The 19,190-nt window shown below is 52.3% G+C and overlaps 1 protein-coding gene and 1 non-coding gene across 2 annotated transcripts; both read left to right on the forward strand.

Annotated features, from left to right (window-relative positions):
• Positions 1-134: 134 nt before the first annotated feature.
• Positions 135-14,931, forward strand: HEYL (hes related family bHLH transcription factor with YRPW motif like). The gene is made up of 5 exons (XM_031464865.2): positions 135-254; positions 6,221-6,287; positions 7,260-7,343; positions 8,603-8,684; positions 11,111-14,931. The coding sequence occupies exons 1-5, from the start codon at positions 175-177 to the stop codon at positions 11,782-11,784; spliced, it is 987 nt and encodes a 328-aa protein (XP_031320725.1). The 5' UTR covers positions 135-174; the 3' UTR covers positions 11,785-14,931.
• Positions 14,932-16,516: 1,585 nt separating this feature from the next.
• LOC116156989 (small nucleolar RNA SNORA26) lies at positions 16,517-16,638 on the forward strand. Its single transcript, XR_004140954.1, has one exon. It is a non-coding gene; the product is annotated as a small nucleolar RNA SNORA26 (small nucleolar RNA).
• Positions 16,639-19,190: the final 2,552 nt, after the last annotated feature.

Below are 19,190 nucleotides of genomic sequence, written 5' to 3' on the forward strand. Positions count from 1 at the left end.
ACGGCTCGGCCAGCGCGTCACGGCGGGGGCGAGGGGGCGCCCGGGGCTGCGGCGCAGGAAAGGGCCCTGGGAAAGGGCGGCGGCGGCGCCCCCGGGGCGGGGCCGGGGCGGGGCCCGACTTCCCGGCTCGCGGCCCGCAGCGCCTGGCGGAGACCCGCGCAGCCCGCGCTCGCCATGAAGCGGCCCCGGGAGCCGATCGGCTCCGACAGCGAATCCGAAGGACCCATCGACGTGGGCCGAGAGGGCGAGCTGAGGTAAGGCGGGCTGGGGGCACGGGGCGCGCCGGGGCGAGCGGGCTGGGGAGCGGCCAGACGGGCGGCGAGCGCGGGGCTTATATTTGGGGCGGCCCGGGAGACGCAGGTGTGGCGCCACGGTTACGCGCACGAGTGCCGGGGATCCGGTGCGCTCTTGGCCCTTTAGGGATCGGGATGCTGGGATGGAGGAAGAGTTCAGGTCGAAGTCTGAGGTCCGATTGGCGATCTCTTTCCGTCCAAGTGCCAGGTGAGGCTACCGGAGAGGACTTTTCCCTGAAAATCTTAGGAAACCCCCATGGACTGTTGGAATCCCACCCTCTTGGCTGGACTATACTGACTATTCAGAGTAACCATACTCTCTTAATTTTACCCTAGCACTTTTCATATAGTTACACACACACACACACACACACATACACGAGGCGGGGGGTGGGGTGGGGAAGACTTCCAGGGGAAGAAAATCTCCCTTGAGCAAATTGCACTTGAGAATTAAGGTTTTAGTATTGCAGAAAATAGTAGCTGATTTGCCCATGGTCAGTGCAGGGTCCTAGTCTCCAATTCCAGTGCACTTTCCACTGAACCACCCTGTTGCCAATGTCTTTCAGCCCTTGATACATTTTCTGACCCTGTTTCAAACCTGTAGAATAAACTGGATTTATATAGTTCTGCTACTTCCCAGTTCTGTGAACAATCAAATCTTCAGTTTCCTCATCTGCAAAACGGGTCTAAATAAGAGAACCGACCTCATAGGATTATTAGGAAAATCAAATGAGGTAACCTGTGTCAAGGGTTTAGCACAGAGCTCAGCGCATTAGTGTCAGGGACCCAGAACACTTGAAAAAGCAGCAGGGAACGGACTAGGAGTCTGCAGGCCTGGGTCCCTGCCCCAAGTCTGCCACCAACTCACAGTGACCTTGGGCTACTGCTTTCCCTTTGTGAGCCAGTCTCCTCATCAGTAAAATAAAGGACAGTGAGTGGGAAAGGGAGGCCTATCTGGTCTCTCCTGGCTCATTCAAACCTGACTGTAGAATAGATTTGGAAGGGGGATTCAGTTCATTCTTAGGGGTGTTTTTGAGGGTATTTCATAATTTCAGTGATCTCCAGTTTTCTGAGACCAGGGGGTCCTGCCTCAATCACAAGCCCAAGTAAACTGCCACCTGCTTCCAGTTATTTCTGGTTTATAATAGGAGGTAATGTCCAGTGCATTAGGTTTGGGGGTATACAGTACAATTTCCTGTGCAACTTATTAGCCTTTTAAAATTATTTAGCAGAAACTGCTATTTAGAGAATCAATTCCTTGAGTCTGTGCCTGCTAGGAGCAGGGGAAGGGCCCAGCACCATGTGGTGGTGGTAGTGTCTCAAATTCAGTGTCATTGGGTCTTCATGAATCAGAGGCATGAAATTGGTGTCAGAGAGCTAGGCTGATCAGAGCTGGCTTCTGTCCTCCAAGAATTTGCAGCCTGGTCAGTGACCTGCCAGATCACACAAAAACCATGGACAAAATGGAAAATGGAAGGAGAGACCGACTTGGGGCTGTGAGAAAGCAACCTAAGGAGGGACAGATCACTCACAACCAAATGTGGCAAGGAGGGCTTCCTGAAGGTGGTGGCATTTGGACTATGGCATAAAGGATCAGTGGGCAGTCTTTTTCCCATACTACATTTTGTCCTTTCAACCAACCCAGAGCCCATTTTTTGAAGACTATCTAGATTCTTAGACAAGCAGACCCCCCCACCCCCACCAAGAAGAGAGAAAGCAGTTGGACATCTGGCAGAAGCTGACTTATTAGACCCCTCTTTGTAGCACTCACCAAAGTGCCCTCCCCCCAGCAAATATCAATGCTTCAATTCAGGGAGCGCTGAATGCTGCCTGCTGTGGCCCAGACCCTGGGCTGGGCGTGGGGGGCCCAGATGTATCCTGCTCAGCCTCTGCCCTCAGGGATCTCTCACAGAAGAGCTTCATGCACAAAGAAAGCCAGATAAACAGTGGCAGGGGCCACGGGACTGAAGCAGCCAGCCTCCCCAGGGTCAGAGGCAGGGCGCAAATCCCCCACACTCAGAGATGTAAGAATAAAGAGCAGGGTGCCCCTGTCACTGTGGGCATCTGCCTGGTGGTGGTATCCGGACCCACATATGGGAATCACCCTCAGAGCTTCTATCTAACCCAGCCCCCTGACACATGTGGGTCTGAACTGAGAATATAGCATCTCCCATCCCCCTCTGCAAAAATTTAATGAGCATCTGCTACATGTCAGGCACTGGGTCAGGGTCTGCGGGTCGTTCCTGGTACCCTTTGAAGTTAGAGAGACCTGAGCGTGACTCTTACTACCATTAACTTGGACACGTAACTACCTCAGTTTTCTCTGCAAAATGGGGATGTTAATAAAAGCCTCACAGGGTAAGGCTTTGATGAGGTAATGGACCTAAGGCACACAGCTCCCTGCTTTGGCACGAGGTAACTTCCAATTAATGCTGCTCCTTAAGGGGTCCCCATTCGGTAGAGGGTGCTATGTTCTTGAGGCAGCATGGTCTAATGAAAAGCCAGAAGTCTGAAGACTGAACTTTGTGTCTCTATCACTCCAGCTATAAAATGATTATTTTTCCTAAATGGGAAATGGCCCCAATACTACTTCCCTCACAGGGCTATTGCACAATAAATGAGACAAGTGAACACAGAAGTGCTGTCTAGAGCAAAAAGTACTGGCTATGAAATATACATGATGGGACAATGACGATATGGGGTGCGCTGGGGAGAGCACTGGATTAAAAGCCAGTAGACTTGGCTCCAGTTCTGGAATTTCCTCTAATTTGCTGTGTGGCCTGAAGCAGATCCTTCCCCCTCTCTGAGTTTCCTTATTTTACCAGTGGGCTCAGTGCTCTCTGAGAGCCCTTCATTGGAGACTTTGTGATTCTGCCTCTGGTTGATGGGAAATGAGTGGGGTCACCTGCCAGGGCTTCATGGGGGAGTTCCCAAAAAGGAACTGAGGGTGAGCGCTGAGGGTGGTCAGGACTGGCCGCCAGACCACCTAGAAAGCTGCCCCTCCCCCCAGGAGACCACCCCAGAATTCTGGCTAGGGACCCCTCGAGGCCCATGGAACAGATCCTGGGGGTCAACATATCTTCCCTGGGTCCTTGAAAATCTGCCTTATTTTCAGACTCTCAGACAAGAAGCTCTCACACCTCCTTCCAGTGTTAGGGCCAGATCACAGCCTGGGAGCGAGCAAGGTCTGGCTGAGCTCTTGGGAGCTTTAAGGTTGGGGGGACTGGAGGGCTATTCAGACAGACAGGAAATACGAATTAGGAGGGAAAACAATGCTGACTTTGGAGCCAGAAGACACGGATTCCCATGCTGGCTTTGCTCCTCAGCAGCTGCGTAGGCTGGGCAAGCTGCCTTAGCCCCCCCAGTGCTCAGCATCCTCATCTGTGAAATGGGGCTTTCCCTCAAAGGAGGGAAATGTATGTAGCAATGGCAAGGAAGCTGTGAAGTGAGGTTTGCCTGTGGGATGTGGGAGTGGAGGGAGAGGGACAATACTGCAGAGAACTAGGAGAGTGGGTAAAGGGAAGGCCAGACTGCTGTGCCCTGAAAAGGGTGTGTCAGCCTTCAACAGATGGTCCCTGAGGAGGGATCAGACTGAGAGGCAGTGACGTGGGCAGTGCTAACCCAATACCCCTAGAGAGGCCTTATCCGGCCTAGGGGGACAAAGGCCATGTTTCTTAGTCTACCTTGGCTCTTGTGGCTTGTCCAGAGTGAAGCTTTGTAAACAAGCTGCCCTACAGATGTCAGGATCTGGCCGTCTGAGCCCTAGACCTAGCTTGCCGAGCCATCCCTCCCAGTAACTTTCACAGACCCTTACATTCTTGTCCAGATGTTTGGATGGAGACATCCTTTTACAGATGTAGCTGGAAAAAGCCAGGGGCATAGCAGTAGGTTTGACAAATGTTGATCTGGTTGGTCTCCCCTGCAATCTTCTCTCTTTGAGCGGTTGATCAAAATGATCCAAACTCTACTGCCAACAGGGTCATCATGTGGGCTGGGACCCTCCTGGTGAGCCACATATACCTCTGTTCCACAAAGGGCTAAGCCATAGATTCTATGGCATTACCTCTGTGTTCTCTGTCATGTTCCAAGCACTTGCTGAGTACTGGGTACAACTGTGAGTGAGACAGATATGGTTCATGGCCTCATGGAGCTTACAGCCTTGATGGAGAAATAGACATTAATCAAATAATCATATAAATATAAAACAACAGACGGGCATAAATGCTATGAATGCAGGATGTCAGGAGAGTGTAGAGCAGGGGTTGTCTAGTGGGAGGGGTGACGTCAGAAAAGGCTCCGCCAGGAAGGTGACATCTGAGTTGAGATCTGAAGGGTAGTAGAAGTTACTACGCAAGGGGTCTGGGGTTTAGGGGGTGGGGAGAGGATGCTAGGCTAGGGGAACAGTATGTGCACCACGGGAAGGACTCAGTGCATTCCCAGGCTGGAGCAAACAAAACAAAAAAGAGTTGAGTCTAGGAGGTGACAGGGGCCAGCTGGGTTACCTGAAAGATGGTGGCTTTGATCCTAAAAGCATTGGAAAGCCCCTGATGAGTTTTAAGAGAGTGACATGATCAGATTTGCATTTAGATGATCACTCTGCCTGCTTGTAGGAGGTAAAATGGTACAGAGCGACCCAGCAAAAGACTCCTGCAGTGGATGGTCCAGCCATGTGGACTTGGTCCTGAGATGGGCAGTGGAGATAAAAGGACAGATTGGAGGTGTATTTTCGACTTGGAATGGGCAGGTTTTGATGGGGTGGGTGAGGACAGAGGAGGAATTAAAGATGGTGGCCAAGTGTCCACCCTGTAGAAGTGGGAGTTGGGTGCCTTCACTGAGATGGGAACTCAGGGCGAAGAGGAGACATATTCCATGGAGGCAAGCTCCTGGGTTCCTGTTCTGATGTGTGACATTTTGCTTTCTGAAATAGCAGGGGAGTCACCTTGTCTAAAGTTGTTTGTGGCTGAGGTGTCTCCAGTGGGAGCTGGGCTCTGGTCCAGCCCGGAGACTGCGTGGGGCCTCTGGCGTGTTGGTCAAACGTATGTTCCTCATTGCAACCCAGCGAATCCCCTCCACTCCGAGAGCCTCTGAAGCAGGAAACCATTAAGAGGGCGAAGCAGTTGGGCTGAAGAGGATTTAAGTCTGTCTGGGCAGGAAAAGCCCCGGTGGGCTGAACTTCTTCCTTGCGATGGGAACTCCCAGGGTGCGAGCAAATATCCATCCTTCAGGCCCGCGGAGTGCAGTGGAGCGGAGGCCCGACATGCGCGGCGGGGCTGGGGCCTTCTGGGGAGGCCGGGCCGTGTCCCGAGAGTCCGCGAGGGGCCTGTGACCCAGATGCCGCCTCCCCCTCGACCCGGCCGCGCAGCGTGGGAGGAGGCGGCAGCTGCAGGCCGGGTGGAGGGCGGGCGGCCGGCGCGCCCGGCCCGTGGGAAGCGGCGGCATCTGTTCTTTCCACGCTCGTTCCCAGCGGCTCCCTCTGAAACCCAACCCGCCCGCCCGGCCCCGCCGCCGCCCGTGCCCTCGCCCGCCCCGCCCGCGGGATCGGGTTGCAGGAGCCGAGCGGCCGGGCTGCGGTTCCCCCGACACCCGCGAGGGTCGCAGCGAGGGCGAGGGCGAGGGGCAGGGAGCGAGGGGCATGGGACTGGGCCGAGCAGGTCAGGTCCTGGCAAGAGCCAAGCCCCCGACCCGTGGCCCTCGCCGCCGGCGACTCTAGGGCAGGAAACCCAGTGTAGGGGAAGACGTGTGCCCGGGAGAAATGAGCCCCCGGGGAGAAGGGGAGATAGGGCATCCCCACCCACGGCTGCCCTGCGCCTCTTCCCGGCCTGCTGGGAGGGGGGCGGTGCCTGCCCACAGTCCAGCCTCCGAGGTCAGCCCAGGCCAGGGAGGTGGTCCTCGAGCTCTGAGAAATCAGCCTTTCTCTTCCTCTCCAGACAGATGGCCCGGCCTCTGTCCACTCCCAGCCCTTCGCAGATGCAAGCCAGGAAGAAACGCAGAGGGGTGAGTGTCTCAACAGAGTTGCCTGACAGAGGTTTGCCCTGAGTACCCAAGGGCCTGGCCCAGAGAACCCTGGTCAAAAACATCACCTGGAAACTACACTGCCTGAGTTCAAGTCCCGGCTCCACCAGTAGCTAGCAGGGTGACTTTGGGCAAGCCGCTGAACTTCTCCGTGCCTCCTTGTCTCATCTGTGTAACTGAAATAATGACGGTACCTACCTCAAACGGTTGTTTCAAGATTAAGTGAATTAATATAATGCACTTGGAACAATACCTGGCACAATTAGCCACCAGCCTCCCCCTGCTTCTCTCTGAGCCCAGAGCTTTCATTCTCTCTCAGTGTGCTGAGGGGTGAGGAAAGGGGACAGAAGACAGAGGCACCTCTCCTTTCTCTTGGCTCCACATTCTCCCAGGATATAGCTATACTTCTGCACTGAGACCCAGGATCTGACAGAGACCAGCCCTGCCCCTCACTAACCAAGAGACCTTAGCAAACCACTTCCATCCAGCCCTCTTTCTCTTTATCAGTAAAATGGGGGTTGTGATTTCTGCCCTGCTACCAGTATTGTGAGGTGAGAAAGAGCTAGTGGGTATGAAAGTCCTTCCTAGCTGGAGAAAGCAATGCCTAGGACTCCTAGATTTCATGACCCAGCAACTGAAGGGGTCTCCGTGGCCTAGCAGGGTCTTCAGGGCCTGCTCCAGTGCTGTTCTCATTGGTTGGTGCCCTGCTGTACCAGTGGCTGAGCATTTTGAACAGCATCCCTCAGATCAAGATGAAAGATCTGAGTTCTAGTCCCAGTCTTGCAACTTCTTTGCTGTGTGACCTTAAGCAAATCACTGCCCCTCTCTGAGCCTCCTCCATAATGTAAGAATGGATTTATCTACCTCACAGAAATATTGTGAAGGAAAATATGAGTCAATGTCCATCAAGCATGTTGGAAACTGTGATGAAGTGTGTACATCATTGTGTTTTAGATCATAGAGAAACGGCGCCGAGACCGCATTAACAGCAGCCTTTCTGAACTGCGGCGCTTGGTCCCTACTGCCTTTGAGAAGCAGGTATGTGACATTGCTGATCGTGCATTGTGATAAGGTTCACCTTTCGAGGCATCATCTCTTAATGATTGGTGGCAGCTGCCTAAAGTTCTGTGACGTCATTTACTGATATCTGTCCATGGACAGGAATAAGGGGATGGAATTTTATATTTATGGAGGTGGCTCGGGGGTTGCAGCTTTATGTCCATCATCCCGTGGAATTGAATCCTCAGAATGACCCTGAAGGGGAGGGATTATTATGCCCATTGCACAGGTAAGGAAACTGAAGCACAGAGAGGTGAAGTAACTTAACACCAGATCACACAGCTAGTGAATAGCAGAGCGAAGTGGAACACAGACTGTGTGATCCTACAGTGCCCTCTCCCTCTGCGCTACTGACATTTCCAGAACTATTTGAGAATAGAACAGGCTCCTTGGGGAGTGAGCTCTCTGTCACTGAACATTCCGGGATGGAAGGACTCTAGTGGGGTGTTAGTTGAATCAAGCAGACAGCCTCAAAGATTGTCACCGTGTGTGCCAAGGCACGGTCAAGGGGCCTGTGCTTTCCTTTATGCTGGGGGGAATGAGTCAGTCACTCCACAGACATTCACTGAAACCTTCACAAGCCCAGCCATGAACTAGACCTGGTACCTACCTTCAAGGGACTCACGTGGAGAGTCCAACCCTCAGGTTTCACCTGGGAGACCAGGTGATGCTGAAGGCTTTGGAAACATTCCCCAAGAGAGAGAATGGAGAGAAAGCAAGTGCTTTGGGGTAAGACAGTGAGCTCAATCTTGTGTGGGAGTGTGTGTGTGAGTGTGAAGGTGGATTCCTGGTAAAGCTAGTCTAGGAGGCAAGTGGGTGTGCAGGAGTGACATTCTAGTGATGGTGCATGAAGCCACAGAGGTAGAGGAGTCTCTCTGGGGAGAGTGCACAAAGTGAGAAAAGTGAGCCATCACCCCCTGGAAACACCACTGTTTTAACTGGCAGTTAGAGCCACAAGCAAGGTAGAAGAAGGACCCAGAAAAAGCGTTGTCATGGAAGGCAGGGGAGGAGGGCTTTCAGGAAGGATGATCAGTAGTGTGGTGGACAGGCAGGCTGAAATGAGAACTGAAGAGGATCTATTAGATCTGGAGGCCTTGGCCAAAGCAGAAGGCCAATTTCAAGCCGTGGTGGAGCGGGAGGAGGAGAAAATTGAGGCAGTGAGTGCCCATCGGCATGTGGAGATGTGAGCGGTAGAGGTCCGCTGAAGGCTGTCACTCTTTTATCTTCTGTACACACAGGGCTCCTCCAAGCTGGAGAAAGCCGAGGTCCTGCAGATGACAGTAGATCACTTGAAGATGCTCCACGCCACCGGCGGGACAGGTACTGATGCTCTATTCTCTTAGACTCATTCGTACAGCCAACATTTGGGGGCTGGGCCTGGGGATACATTGGTGAGCAAAGTAGACGTGGTCCCTGCCCTCATGGAGCTCACTGTCTACAGAGGGGCTGAAGCAGATCCAGGAGGAACTTTCACAAAACTTGCCTCTGCTCTTGGCATTGCCCTCTCCTCTTTCATTGTCTCCGCGTGTCCTGGCCCTTTCCTTAATTCCAATCCTTCCACTACTGGTCCCCCCGCCCCCAGGGCCTCCTTAAGCATCAGCCTGAATGAGCTTGTCCCACTGGGACCCCAGTTCCAGGCAGGGTGGGGCCTGCCTGAGAATTTTAGCCACAGCAGTTCACTGGTGTGCCGACCCACTGGGCTAGGCTTCTGGGCTGTTGCGTCCTTGGCAGTGCTGGGAGGCTGTGTCGCACTCACAGTTGAAAACTAGTCACAGGATTGTAGTGGGATGCAAATGGAGCTCATTCTGTTATTTTGAGCGAGTCCATTACAATAAAGTCATGGAACTGTGGCTTTTAAAAGACTTCTGGACAAATGGAAATTTGTCTGCCTGAAGCCTTTCTGTGTGTTTTGGCGATTTCACAATTGGGAAACTGTGAAAGCTCCACAGACGTTGGCCACAAAGACTTAAATCCTAAAACCTTGACTTGCCGCCCCTCCAGGGGACAGTTGCATTTTAAGTGGCCCACCCTGGTGCCTGTCAAGCCTCGGTGGGCAGCAGTGTCATGTGGGGACAGGCAGCGTCGTGGGTCACATCCCAGAGATCCTGAAGCAGTAGGTGTGGACTGAAGTGTGAGTGTTTAGCAAGCATGCCCGGTGACCCTGATATAGGTGGTCACTCCAAGAACTTCTGCCAAAAGAATGCACCGCCGACAGTGAAAACTTGTCTCTAATCAACCAATGAGGGAGAGGTTTCACGCTACATTTATATTTCTCCAATTAAAAGAAAAATAGTGACTAATATTTGGGCAGTATTTTATAGTTTTCAAAATGCTTCCACGAATGTTATCTCATTTGATTCTCACGAGAGCCTCGAGGGTGGGGGTTGTCCTCACCATTTTCTGGCTAAGGGCTGGTGGGAAGACAGAGAACTGTGGCTTGGAGCCCTGGCTTTGGATTCGAACCCCAGCTTTACTACTTACTAGCTTTCTGTCCTTGGACAAATGATTTATTCTCAGACAAATGATTTAACCTCTTTATTCTTTGGTTTCCTCATCTCCAAAATGGGAATAACAATAGGTTTTTATGAGGTTTAAATTGGCTAATGCAAATTAAGCGCTTAGGAAGAACTCAGCAAGTGTTAATTAAAAACCGGTGACAGAAAAGTGATGGGATTTGCTCAAAGTTGCACAACTAAATATACAGTGGAGCCAGGCCTCACCAGGAAGGAGGCCTGACTCCAAACATCGTCTCCTGCCAAGCTGTCCCTCTGTGGGGCCTCAGCCATGAACCAGGGACCCGATATTTACTGCCATGATCATGAGGCCAGTGCTCACTGAGGCCCTTCTATCTTTGCCCAGAAGGTTGCTGAGAAAGGGGCAGATGTGGAGAGGCAGTGAGAGTGTGACTAGTTCTGCAGGCAGTCCCCGGGTCATCCCACACTGAAATCAGGTCAAAAACAGGGTCCTGGGCCTGAGTATAGTCGCTGAGGACCGGAGTAGGATCCTGCTTTCTGGACTGCCCTTTGGGCTGGGGAACAAACTCGAATGCCCATGGGGACCTAGCCAGTCATATAAACAATACCTAACTTTTCACTTATTGAGTATTTCTGTGCACCATTTCATTTTGCCCCCAAGCCCCTATGTGGCAGGTACTTTTTTTTTTTTTTTTGGGCAGTTACTTTTATATGCCCATTTCACAGCTAGGGAAATTGAGGCATGTCCATAGTCAGGGAGCTAGTGAAGTCTATGGTCAAGCAGCTGGCCTCCAAGGTGGCCTCATGCTTCACCGCTACACTCTGGCCTCCTCTCCAAGGAGTCTCCCATCTCTAATGGCTGCTGCCATCACCTCCCAGCATCTGCCCCCATCAGCAGGCAGGGTTGTCCTATACCTCCATGTGAGCAGCCATTTCATACCTGGCAAGGGTCTACTTAAGTGCAGTTATCTTGGCCACAGAGTTTCTTTTTTGAGTTTATCATGAATTGTGATGAAACCCATACTTTACATTTTATAATGCTTTATAGTTTAGTGAGCTCATTTGATCCTCATAGCCCACCTCCTCAACCCCAGGTAGGAATGATTATTCCCACTTTGCAGATGGGGAGACTGGGGCTCAGAGAGGTGAAGTGATGTGCCCAAGGTCACATAGGGGTGAGTGGGGAAGGCAGGTCCAGAACTCAGACAGTCTGACTCCAGGCTCAGTGCTTGTCTCCCACCTGGCATGCCCTCATCATGCCTCACTTTGCAGGATTCTTTGATGCCCGAGCCCTGGCAGTCGACTTCAGGAGCATCGGTTTTCGGGAGTGCCTCACCGAGGTCATCAGGTACCTGGGGGTCCTGGAAGGGCCCAGCAGCCGTGCGGACCCCGTGAGGATTCGCCTTCTTTCCCACCTCAACAGCTATGCAGCCGAGATGGAGCCTTCACCCACGCCCGCTGGCCCCCTGGCCTTCCCTGCCTGGCCCTGGTCCTTCTTCCATAGCTGTCCAGGGCTGCCTGCCCCAAGCAACCAGCTTGCCATCCTCGGAAGAGTGCCCGGCCCCATCCTCCCCAGCGCCTCCTCTCTTGCTTACCCCATCCCAGCCTTCCGAACCACTCCCTTGCGCAGAGCCACTGGCACCATCCTGCCAGCCCGGAGGAGTTGGCTGCCCAGTCGAGGGGCATCTTCTACCCGGAGGGCCCGCCCTCTGGAGAGGCCAGCTGCCCCTCTGCCTGTGGCCCCCAGTGGCAGGGCTACGAGGAGCAGCCATGTGGCCCCTCTCCTGCGGTCTTCTTCCCCTGCCCCTCCTGGTGTTGTGGGGTCTCCTGCTTATGTGGCTGTCCCTGCCCCCAGGCCCTCTTCCCCAGGGCCAGCTGGGAGGCCAGCAGGAGCTGTGCTTTGCCACCCCTGGGTATCTGAAATCACTGAAATCGGGGCTTTCTGAGCTGGCTTTGCCCGCAGGAGTGAGGAGAGTTCTTTATCCAGGAGCTCTAAAAATGGCGTTGCCTTTTCTGTTCTGCTTCCTGGACTGGTTCATATATGAAGGTGTCTTCTTCATCCATCAGAGGCCCCCTCCTTCTTTGGCCCATCTCCTCTCCTTACTGCTTGTCCCAGCTTCTCCCGGAGCTGAATGCTGAGGCTTGGTCTCATTTCTTCCCTGGATAGATGAGTCCTGGGGGAGCCCCTGAGAGCTGTGCCCAGACCCCTCTCCTGCCCCAGCACACATGGGGCAGTAGGCATTAATCTCAGGTCTGGGAACAATGCTTTCACTTAAAACACATAATGGCCTAAGACACGCTGCTTCCCTGGGGATCAGACCCCAATCAGGAGCAGTGACTGACTGGCCCACGGCGCCAGAACACAGAGTCTGTCTCGTTTCCTGAGACAGTAACTGCACAGACGTCTCCTGGGAACCTTGTCTTCCCAGCCCCCCTGTCTCCCACCCACCCCATCGCAGTGAACCCCAGGATAGACCTGCTGTCCACTATGGCCAAGGCTGAAGATTGGGATCCCAGCAGGGCCGGTTTCTGCCCTCTTCCCAGCTGCAGACACCCACCCTCCAGCTGACCAACAGTTCCCCTCACACAGCTGGGAGGTGACAGGGTGTCCTCATCACCAGGCTTCAGATGGCACCCCTAGACAGGAACCAGGATTGAGAGACAGGGAACCCAGCTCCCTGACTCTCGCAGGGTCACCGCGTCCTCCAGGCGTGTGGTCCCGTTGGATACACAGTGCGGAGGACCATGTTCCCACGTGATGGCGCCCAGAGAGGAATCCTCTTGGGATTCAGCCCCAGACGTTTGTGCTGCCTGGTTTGCATCCGGCTCACGGAGCCCAGACTGCTGGGACCGCCAAGGGCTGTCAGGCTGGACAAAAATAACTGCAAGGAGGGGCAAGAGGAAGGACAGTCAGAGGCGGTTCGGCCCTTCAAGGTCACACAGTGGGTCGAGGGCCTGAGATCCTGTTCACCCGGGATTCCACGCAGCTGGCTCTGCTCAAAGGCCATTCATTACCCAGCTCCAGCCCAGGCCACTTTTCCTCTAATGGAGGGAACAATGGCCCAGAGACCATTCCCAGTGGAACAACAGAGCCCGGACAAGACGGGCAGACCAGGACTGACATACAACTGGCCCAGTGTTGCCGGATAGTTGTTAAAATGTAGAAACACTTCTGTGCTCATTGACAAATACCTGCTTTCCTTGCATGCCTCCAAGTGCCGCCACCACATGGCTTTCCTCCCAGGACTCCGTGCTGATTGAGGCCCGGCAGACCCAAGGCTGTGGTGTCCTCCAGCTGGCAATGCGTTGGTGCTTATTCTGCACTGGTTATTAAATGCTTCCTATGTCACCCCCTGGAAGAATCTCCCACCCTCACCCTTCGATGGAACTGCCCTCCCCAGAGGCTGAATTGAGGAGACTCCCTGGGCTCAAAAGTAGAGTTTGCAAAAGCCCTGGGGGAAAAAGGGCCCTTTCAGAGAAGTGGGTAGAAGGGCAGAGATCATTTAAATGACCCAGAAAGCTCTTTTGAGAAGGCAAATTCCTCAAGGAGGGATAAAGAACTAAAGTAATCCTTTCACTCTTCACTGTGAGTTAGTTGGATCAGATACTGCGGTCCTCCTGGACCCATCTGTGATGGACGACAGTGAGGAGAGAGGCATCATTTCTGGGAGGGGATCACTGGCCAGCAGTGCTCCTGAGGGAGACAGAGATAGAGGGAGACAGAGAGGGAGGGCAGGGCAGTCAGCAGGCTCCCAGGAGTTGGGAGGGGGACAGAGGGAGGTAGCAGAAGGCGAAGACTAACTTCGCCTTTCTCACAAGGGGCGGGGGAAGAATTTATTCTCTCCCTCCTCCTCCCCCTCCTCCCCAACTTTCCCCTCCTCCCCCTACCTCCTCCCCCCTCCCTTCTCTCCTTCTCTCCCTCTTCCCCTCTCCTCTCGTCCCCGTCCCCCTCCTCCCCTCCTCCTCCTCCCTGGCCACCCCAGCTCACTGCTCCCAGGTCACTAGGTCAGTGCTCCGGTGCCGCAGTTTGGCCACTTCTTAGCCCAAGAATCCAAGATTTACTCATGGTGGGACAGTGGGAAGCACATTTTCATGTTGCAAAAACCCAACTCCAAAAGAACCATCTGACACCGTTGAATGAGGTGGAAATGGCCCAGAACTTCCAGCATCTTAGTTGCTCTTGGGTTTATTCTCCCTGGGAGATTGTCGGGGGAAGGTGACTGTGTGTGTTGGTTTTGGTGCTTGAGGGCACATATCTCGGTTTTTATGCCCAAGTCTTTCTGGTACCACTGACTCCCACCCCATTGCTGGGGTTGTCGCAGACATTCAATAAAGTTTGGTTTTTTTTTTTAGCTCTTCTGGACACCTCTGCCAGGTTCTTAAATATCTCTGGAGTCCACCCGCTTCTCTGAACACACAGTCTTCATCCTGATCTGTCCACATTCCCTCTCTCCAGATCACTGACCTCCAAAATGTTGACCTGCTTCCTTCTTGCTTTGCCAGTCAGTTCTCAACACAACCAGAGCTTTAAATGTGCAGACCACATCATATCAACTTTGGTTTCAGATCCTCACTCTACTACCCTGTTGTTCTAAGGGTAAATCCAAACTCTTCCTCTTCTGGTCCCAAGCTCACTTCCAGCCTTACTTCTTGCCAGTCCCAGTCTTGTTCCCTGGGCTTCTGCCACCATGGCCTTCCTCCATTTCCTCCACATTCCAACCACATTCCCACCTCCAGGACTTCACATATGCTGTTCACTTTGCCCAGAATGCTCTTCCTCTACACCTTGAAGGCTGAGCTCTTCATACCCTCAGGCCTTGGCTTAAATGTCACCTCCTCAGAGAGGCCTTCCCTGATTACTGTGCTTGAATAGTTAATCTATCTCAAAGCCCCCTACTGTTTTCTTCTCATATGAAATGTACCATTGCACCTCTGTTTGTGTGTTTACCTGCTCATTGACTGTTTCCCGCACCAGCACATAAGCTCTGTGAGGCCAGGGACCATGCCTGGTTTGCCCTCCACCCTGTATCTGGTGCCAAGCATAGTGCCTGGCTCAAAGGCAGGGTTCAATAAATTTTTGTTGAATAAATGAACTAGGGGTGGTGAGGAATCTTCTGGACTTATGTTGCTGGATGGTACAGGCTCTTCTAGGGGTGAATCCCCTGCTGGCTAACTTTGAGGGGTGGCTGGAGAGCAAAATGAGAGCCAGGGCCAGGGGACTGGAAGTTCTGGCAAATGCTGAAGGAACTCTGGCCAAAGAAAAGCACGAGTGTGCCTGCTCTGGAGTGCACCCTGACAGCTGAGAACAGGCAGGCCGGCCCTGCCAGAAGGTCTTGTTCTCCACTCTTGGCCCGGCTCTCTCTGATGGATTTGGCTTGCAACAAATCCAGCAAACATTTGCAGAGGTCTGCTCCGTGCCAGGCCAGGCGTGACAGAGCCAGAGGTGACGAGGACGCGGTCGCCCTTGGGGGGTACACCCTGTCTCAGTGACAGCTGGGTAGGGTGAGAGTGGAGAGAGGTCTGCAGAGAAGGCTGAGGGGTGTCTGCCTTGGCCTAGGGGGGTGGCCATGGAGGAGGGGCACGCTGGGAGGAAGCCTTCCTGGAGGAGGACAAAGGGAGGCGTTCTAACCACGGAGGGAACCTCTTCAAGGGCCGCTCTGGAAGCTGGCCTGAGGTGAGCACCGGCCTTCAGTGACAGAGCGAAAGGCAGGCTAGTCTGGGCACTGAAGCCAGACTTCCTGGGTTCAGGCCCCATCTCTGTTCACTTATTAGGGCTGTGGCCTCGGGCACATTACTTAACACCCCTGAACCTCAACCTTCTCATCTAAAGAACAGGGATGATGCTGTAAGAGCTACTGTTAGCTGACTGGTAACTACATGCCAGACACTGTGCCAGATGCTTTTCTTGGAATGCCCCCATTTTACAATAAGGAAACTGGGCCAAGTCATAGTTGCCTAAGGTTAGGTGATAACTGGAATGGGATGACACCTGGAGAGCTCTTGGTACAATGCCTGGGTCGTATGAAATGCTCAGTGCATCTTAGCCATGAGTGTCATTATAGAAAGAGGCTGGTTCCAGATTGTGAGAGGCCTCCAGTGCCGTGCAGAGTGTGGGCTTCAGCCTGTCAGCAGTGGAAGCCGTGGAAAGTTTTGCCCGGTGAATGCTAAGGTCAGCCTTTATTTAAGAAACTCCTGTTTGGGGTGGTGTGGACGACAGGGAGGAGTAGTATTCAGGCTCAGTTCCACCTGTTCACTGGCCACACCAAGAGGATATTTTGATATTTTGAAAAATATCAGTGTCCAGGCCCCAGAGAGGATGATTTAACCTATCTGCCGTGGGGCTCAGCATCCCCTAAGGAGGTATGAAGAGTTAGGATTTCTTTCCTAGTCAAGGTAAATTTCAATTCAATAGGTGAACTGGACACCAGCTTGTGAGCCTGAAAAGGTTGATGTTTTCAGAGAAGTGAAGTAGGAATGAAGTTCCACAAGAGCATCTCCGTCCTGCAGCCCCATCTAGTCCCCAGCCCAGAGCAGGTGCTTAAGAAACATGATGTGTTGAGAGCTTTAGGGACTTGTGCAGTCAGCCCTCTGTATCTGTGGCTTCCACATCTGCAGATGCAACCAACCACGTATTGAAAATATTTTTTTTTAATTTCCAGAAAATTCCTGCCCTTTCCTGTGCCCTCTTAAGGCTGACACAGTGCCTTGAGAGGCTAACACAGAAGGGCAAAGTAAGTCTCCATAACACCCAGGGAAGAGACTGAGAAACTCCTCTTTGGTTCCTGCCTGAAGTCACAGCTGAAAAAAAGTTCCAGGAAGTTCCAGAAAGCAAAACTAGAATTTACCCCAGCCAGCAATTATTTACATAACATTTGCATTGTATTAGGTACTATAAATAATCTAGAGATGATTTAAAGCATATGGAAGGGTGTGGGTAGGTTATATGCTTATCTTACACCATTTTATAGAAGGGAGTTGAACATCTGTGGATCTTGGTGTCCACGGGGGGTCCTGGAACCAATCCCTGATGGATACTGAGGGTTGACTGTAATTCATACAAGAGTCACTTACAGGGCAGGGTATAGCTCAGTGGTAGAGCACATGCTTAGCTTGCACAAGGTCCTAGGTTCAATCCCCAGTACCTCCACTAAATAATAATAATAATAATAATAAAAAGATACATAAATAAACCTAATTATCTCCCCCCTCCAAAAACAAAACAAAACAAAAAAAGAGTCACTTACTATTTTATGACTTTGTGGAAAACTCAAGACATTAGCTTCCTTCCCTCCTTCCTAGGGAAAGAGGGCAGGAAAAATCAGGTCTGCATATCACTTGACCCCATTAATAACAGCAAATGTTTTCGAGCCCTTGACCTACATTATCTCATTATTTCATATAATAGTAGATATTCTTATCCCCATTTTAGGGAAGAAGAAATTGAGACTCAATTTGTTAGTGAAAGCACCCAAAGTTCACAACACTAATGAATGTTCTAGCCAAAATTAAAACCTAGGTCTGTCTGATTCCATCTTAACCAATACAGTGCACGGCTTCCTTCCCCAGCTACCTCTTGTAATACGAACCCAAAGACATTCAGTGGCAGGACATACAGGACTGGTGGGCTGGGCTGTTGTGTTAGCCTGGGCAATCTTCAGCTCGACCACGCTCTTCTCCCCTGTGCTAGTCAGAGTAAGGCTCGGCTGCTGTAACAAAGAGGCCCAACAATAACTCAACAGATGAAAGAAGAGTTTATTTATCTCTCGTCTAACTGCCTGGTGAGCCTTCCAGGTGAGCAAGCAGCTCTAGTCAATGCAGGTATGGTAGGGCCCAGACCCCTTCCCCATCATGATTCCCTGCCATCCTGAATTGTCCCAGCGTGGCTGAAGCTAGGTCTCCATGGATTCAAGCCAGCAAGAGGGGAAACAGAGCTTGGTGGAGAAGGACCACAGTCTTAAAGCCTAGGCCCTGAAGTAGCACATATTTGTCCAGTCCATCCACATTCCCCTGGTGAGAACTTTGATGAATGGCCACATCAAACTGCAAAGGAGGCCAGGAAATGCATTTTTGCTCCATTCTCTGAAATAAGTGTGAGTGATAGTTTCTACCACTTCACTCTTATCTCCCAGGCTGGGAGATTGAGGGGAATGAACAAGGCCATCAGAAGCGACCACCTGGGTTGTGTGTGTGTGTGTGTGTGCGCGCGCTTGCCTGTGTGTGTACATGATCTGGAGGGCAATTTACTTTGAGTTGGAGGAGTCAGGTATAGAGGTTCCACCTACCATTCTCTCAATCACAGGGTTAGGTTGGATACCCCTGAGCAGAGTTGTGTCTGTATTGGACCCACCTTCCTGGAGAACTCCCCCAGGAAACACAGTGTAAGAAAGGAGGGTGTGTTGCTCTAGGATGACCAGTGGGCCCCCAGCTGACTGATAATCAGCATCACCTGAAGGGACTGTGTACCACGCGGCACCCTGAGGGCCTTTCACCATCCTCACTCTCACCTGGGGAGGTGGCACTGATGGATGCTCACACCTTCCCTGACCTGGACGGCTATCATGCTTTCTTGTCTTCCCAGCTGCTGAGGACACAACCAGCTCAGGAGTCCTGGGCCTCACAGGGCTGGGAGTTCTGTTTGTCAAAGTTGAGCCTCTCATGAATAGGGCTGCTGAGATGCCCTTGTTAGCTGCTGGCAGGTAAAAAGGGGCCAGATGTTGGGTCTCTGAAGACAGACACCAGCTTCTCTGGACTGTTCTTTTTGCTTCACGTAGAAGTGAAAAGAAGCAAGGCTGTTGTTCTGCCCATACGTCTCAGAAAGCAGGCTGGTTAACCAATGCCACCCTGAGCCCAAGGGCCACTTAAATTCACACTTGGTGAAAGTCTTTGGGCAAAATCTGGATTCCCCTGCCCTGTTCAATTCCAGTGTGGCAGCACCCCAACCCGGGCACCCCAGATGTTCTGTGGGAGCCTCTGAACAGTAACAAACCACTCATTGCCTACAACTCCAGCAACCCTGAAAGGAACCAGTCCACAAGCATGGGAAGTAATAACGCTTTACATTGTACAGCAACAGAGCACTTCAAAGTGCCTTCATGTGTGTCACCTCGCTCACACCTCTCAACAGTTTAGCCAAGGGAGTCAGGGTAGGAGTTATTATCTCCATTATGCAGGTGAGAAACTGAATCTCATTTCAGGTAAAATGGTTTGCCCCAGATCAGAAGCATAGTAAACAGCAAAGCTTGTGTGGGGAGTAGTGGAAAGTCACAGACTGTGAGCAGGCGCAGAGAAATAATATACCATTATCCAATCACTACTGAGCACGCGCCAGCTGCAGGCCCTGTACCAAGGGCTT

The sequence above is a fragment of the Camelus dromedarius genome, chromosome 14, assembly GCF_036321535.1.
Source record: "Camelus dromedarius isolate mCamDro1 chromosome 14, mCamDro1.pat, whole genome shotgun sequence".
NCBI classification, from domain to species: Eukaryota; Metazoa; Chordata; class Mammalia; order Artiodactyla; family Camelidae; genus Camelus; species Camelus dromedarius.

Excerpts from the sequence above, each read along its gene's own strand:
- HEYL (XM_031464865.2), top strand. The coding sequence starts at position 175 with ATGAAGCGGCCCCGGGAGCCGATCGGCTCCGACAGCGAATCCGAAGGA. Across the intron at positions 6,288-7,259 it reads CCAGGAAGAAACGCAGAGGG|ATCATAGAGAAACGGCGCCG; the intron begins GTGAGTGTCTCA and ends ATTGTGTTTTAG. Across the intron at positions 8,685-11,110 it reads CCACGCCACCGGCGGGACAG|GATTCTTTGATGCCCGAGCC; the intron begins GTACTGATGCTC and ends CTCACTTTGCAG.